This window comes from Lactuca serriola, chromosome 6 (genome assembly GCF_051521515.1).
Source record: "Lactuca serriola cultivar US96UC23 chromosome 6, Lser_US96UC23_V15, whole genome shotgun sequence".
In the NCBI taxonomy this organism is placed as follows: Eukaryota; Viridiplantae; Streptophyta; class Magnoliopsida; order Asterales; family Asteraceae; genus Lactuca; species Lactuca serriola.
Genome location: NC_136413.1, coordinates 45,271,692 through 45,276,797, shown reverse-complemented (window position 1 = coordinate 45,276,797; position 5,106 = coordinate 45,271,692). Strand labels below are relative to the sequence as shown.

Genomic DNA, 5,106 nt, shown 5'->3' with positions numbered 1-5,106 from the left:
AGAAGACAAAAGTCATAGAACCACTTGAACTTTTGCATATCGATCTTTGTGGTCCTTCTGCTATTGAAAGCATTGGTGGTAACAAATATATACTCGTAATTGTTGATGATTTTTCTAGATTTACCAGTGTGCATTTTCTTAAGCATTGGTTCGTAACATTCGCAGTGATAACGGTTTGGAATTCAAGAACCAAGTGTTTGAAGACTTTATGACTGCGAAAGGAGTATCTCACAAATTTTTGGCTCCTTATATCCACAACAAAACGGGGTCGTTGAAAGACAAAACTGCTCGTTGTGTGAAACTATGAGAACCATGCTGTCATTCGCGAATCTGTCACTTTACTTTTGGGTGGATGCGATAGGAACTGTCTGCTTTACCCAAAATCGATCAATCCTCAATAAGAGATTATTTGCCACTCCCTATGAGATCATCAATAATCTCATACCTAATGTCAAGTTTTTCCATGTGTTTGGTTCCAAGTGCTTTGTCTTTAATTCTAAGGAGCAAAGGAACAAATTCGATGTGAAGGCTAACGAAGGTATTTTCTTGGGGTATTCTTTGACTTCTAAAGCATATAGGGTTCTCAAAAAAATGTCCAAAAATATAGAAGAAACCTACTATATCACTTTCAATGACAATTACTTGAAGAAGTTTCAGAAGAATGACAGTCCATCACAGGAGATCTTTCCCAAGCTGAATCCACCTACCATTCCACTCTCCAATCTCTACGAGGATTTCATTAACTTATTCGATGAGCAAGAAAATGAAATCTCCTTTGAATCCAAAGCAACAAACAACAAGGAAGACAGACTGAAGAAAATCATTGACGATTCTGCGAAAGATATGGAACACGAGCACCACACTCCGAAAGACCTAGAAACTCAGTCTCAATCAACAGGTACGAATGCTGCAATACAAGGGGAAGGTTTCATATCAACCTCCTCACCTCATACATATGTTCAGGGGGAGAATGAAACCCCTGAAATCAGCATTGAACCATCACTCCAGGGGGAGGGTTCCACTCCGAATGAAGAAGAACATACATCATTCGAGGGGGAGAATGGAAATACGAATGATGATTCGGATGTGCAGTTAGAGTTTGAAGAAGTGAATGTTGAATTGGATCCACCATATTATCCTAATTACCCTCCATTGACCAAATAGACCAAAGATCATCCAAAAACTCAAGTAATAGAAAATTCGTCTTCAGGAGTTCTTGCGAGAGCTCAACAAAAGGCGAAGCGGACTGCATTATTCTCTAAAGTGGCATATTGCATGTTCGACTCATTTCTCTCCAAAACTGAACCTAAAAATGTTCAAATTACTCTTGATCACTCTGATTGGGTGCAAGCAATTCAGGAGGAGCTCAATGAATTTGAACAAAACAATGTCTTTAGACTGATTCCTACTCTAAAGGATGCATCCGTTGTTGGTCTAAAAAAGGTTTTTCGAAACAACCTGGATAAAGAGGGAAATGTGATAAGGAACAATGCGTGACTTGCTGTTAAGGGATATTTTCAGGAAGAAGGCATTGACTACGAAGAAACCTTGGCACCAGTTTCAAGGTTGGAATCTGTTTGCATCTTTCTGGCATATGTCGTACACATGAACTTTGAAGTATATTAGATGGATGTAAAGTGTGCCTTTCTAAACGGGGAACTAGGAGAAACAGTGTATGTGGAACAACCACCAGGGTTCATAAACGAAAAATATCTGAACCATTATTACATTCTGGACAAAACAATCTACGGTCTAAAGCAAGCTCCAAGAGCCTGGTACAAAACTCTTACTCGCTTTTTAAAACAGGCTAAATTTAAACAAGCATTGGTCGACCGAACCTTCTTTCGCAAGAAAGATGACGACCACTTGATGATCGTCCAAATTTACATTGATGACATCATCTTTAGATCAACTAACCCCAACTTAAATACTGAGTTCCGAAAGTTGATGGAAACTAAATTTGCAATGAGCTTCATTGGTCCGATTAACTTTTTCCTTGGTTTGAATATAAGACAGAATCAAGAAGGTATCTTTATCAATCAGGAGGCTTTTAAAAATATCTTAATCTCTAAGTTTGGAATGGTGGGAGATTCAAAGGTGAAGGTTCCAATGACATTTGGAACGAAACTAACACCGTCTCTGGACAAGCCCATTGTTGATATGACATTCTATCGTTAAATGATAGGTTCATTGATGTATCTGACTGCTAGTCGTCCATATATCATGTTTTTTGTTTGCTATTGTGACAGGTTTCTAGCGAATCCCCGCAAACCCCACATGACTATTGTCAAGAATATCTTCAGGCATCTCAAACGAACATGCTCACTAGGAATATGGTACCCTTCAAGTTTAGGTTTCTTTGTACAAGCGTTTTCGGATGCTGATCTAGGAGGTTGCGGTTTAGATCGAAAGAGTACAGCGGGAGGATGTCAATTCCTTGATGGCAAAGTTGTAAGTTGGCAATCTAAAAAGCAAACTTGTGTCTCCCTATCAACTGCTGAAGCATTGTACATACCCGCTGCCTCTTGTACTTCACAAGTAATCTGGATTCAAATTCAGCTTCGTGACTATGGTATATGATGCAAATTCCTTTGTATTGCGATTCTGAGAGCGCCATTCGCATTTGTCACAACCCAGTGCAACATTCAAAGACCAAACACATCGCGCTGATGTATTACTTCATCAAAGATCACGTGGAAGATGGAAATGTCGAGATACACTTTGTTAGATATGTTGATCAGCTAGCCGACATCTTCATGAAAGCCTTGCCTAAGCAAAACTTTAATCTTATTCTTCAAGGCTTAGGAATGATAGAGGATGAATCTGTTCCGAAATCACCTTCGCAGTCATAAAGTTTTGATAGATCTGCGAGTTGGTGTGAACGCTTGCAGTGACATGCAGTCCACTATTCACACTGCGAGTTGGTGCGAATGCTCATAGTAAGTCGTAGTCAATTGTTCACGCTGCGAATCGGTGCGAATGTTTGTGGTGACTAGTAATCTACTGTTCGTTCGTGGTTAGGAACTTCATATATCCTTTGTACATTTTCTTTATTTCTGTTTTTATTTCTTATACAAAAAATCGAAAATCGAAAATTGTTTTATTCTTTTTTTATTTCTTTTATTATTTCTTTTTCAGAATATTGAAAATCCAAAAATATTTTATTTCTTTCTGTTTTTATTTATTTTTCAAAAATACAAAAATATTTTCTTTAATTTCATCATTTATTTCTTTTTGTAAAGTAATAAAAAAATACCAAAAATATTAGATAATTAAGCAGGTTTGAAAGCAAATATATTGGTGATCTCAATTACGAATGATGGGGCAGGTATAAATTTTCTAATTTATGCCCTAGCTAAGTGTCCCTAGAAGCATGCTGCTGCATGTAGTCCGAAGCCTCAAAGACTCTATGTTAAAGCCTTAATGATTCGATAACACCAATCATTTCTTCCCAATTTGGTTGTTTATTCACATAAGTCATGAGTTACCTTACACTTCTCACTTTGAGTTAAGAGTTAACTGCTTGGTCACTTTCGCATAACAGAGGTACACTATTTCTTTGGAACCACCTCTTACCATTTCTCCATCACTTTCGCATTCATAAATGTTACCCTTGAGACTCTCAAATATTACCACTGAGTTTTATGGTTACAACAAATTCTGTGTTTATGATCTTAAATTCGACATTACCACGAATTGAGTGAAACCCAAAATCCAACACACTTTTACGAATTGAAGGTGAATGATTTAACTGTTCTAGCTTATTCACCATGGAATAAACAAATGTCCACCTTCGTGGTCAGTACCTCGAAATCCCTTTTTCTTTTTGTGTTATCTTAATGAGACGTTCTAGTCCTAAGACGTTTCTTCCCAATAGATCCATTTTTTAATTTTTCTTGTGATTTCTATACTTATCCTAGTCATTTAAAATAATTCCAAAGCATACTTGTTCTTATGGCTACACTAGTCTGACAAGTACTTCATCAGAAGGTTCAGACTTATGTCAAGTTTTGTAGTTTGGTTGAAGATAAAGCAATGAAAAGATGTCTTTCACAATTTCTCAACAAACAGATAATCGTAATTCAACGGGAAACGACACAGACACTTCAAAGTCTCTCTTGACTGTGAAGGAAGAGATCATTGCTCGGGAACCATCTACTTGATGTCTTAATAGACATCACTAGAATCTCTTAGTATAATGTTGATTTATTTCTTTATCTTTGCTACACTCTTACACAAACATCCTTGTGATTTTCCAAAGTCTGGTTCGTGGTACTCATGACTACTTTCAGTTTCACAGGATTATTGATGGCTATTAATTGTGAAAGTTTATAGCTGAATCATCTGCGAAAAGGAGTAACTGAAACGGCATCTTAAAGGATAAGATTTGGGTGCGTGAATTTGAACGGACGCTGATTTGGCGCCGCCTGATGCACGTTACAACTATCTTTCACTCCTTTTTAGGCAACTTTTTAGTAATCAAAGCAACGAACCACCGGTTTTCTCTCACTTACTATACGATATATAAGGATTTTGTCTATTCGATAATTACTTACCAAATTCAAAAGGCAATACAAATCCTCCCGACAATTATACCCTCTACTATTCATCATCGTCTTCTTCAAGCTTCCATGGCAGCTTCATCAGAGACCCCCTCAGTTGCATAACAGTTGGCCCAATCTTCAATCCTCAACCTCAAGGCAAACCAGAACCTGATTCTAGACCTTGATCCATCCAAATATGACGGATTTCTTCAACCACTTATCGAGTGTCTCCGATATTCCCCACTGGTTATCGCTCTCACCAAATTTGAAATCGTACCCTTGGTTCATCTGTCCAAGGCGTACTTGACTGCAAGTTTTCAAAAGGGAAAGGGGTTGATTTTATTCAAAATATTCAACAAGATGACCCACATCACTAAATCCCGTTTTTGTAGCCTTCTAGGGCTTCCTCAGGGTCAAGAACTGGTTGACCCTAAGACCGTCTCCAACTTAGCCATTCTGGGGATGTTTTATCAGATGGGATACAAAGAAACTTTGGCCACCATCTCTAAGTTCAAAAAAGCCAAACCTACCGCCGATGTGGAACATAATGTTTACCCTTCTC

The 5,106-nt window shown here is 37.9% G+C and overlaps 1 protein-coding gene across 1 annotated transcript; it reads left to right on the top strand.

Moving 5' to 3' along the window:
• Positions 1-312: 312 nt before the first annotated feature.
• On the top strand, positions 313-1,164 carry LOC145059711 (uncharacterized). Its single transcript, XM_079007514.1, has one exon. It carries the CDS (start codon positions 313-315, stop codon positions 1,162-1,164), a length of 852 nt encoding a protein of 283 aa, XP_078863640.1.
• The last annotated feature ends 3,942 nt before the right edge of the window (positions 1,165-5,106 follow it).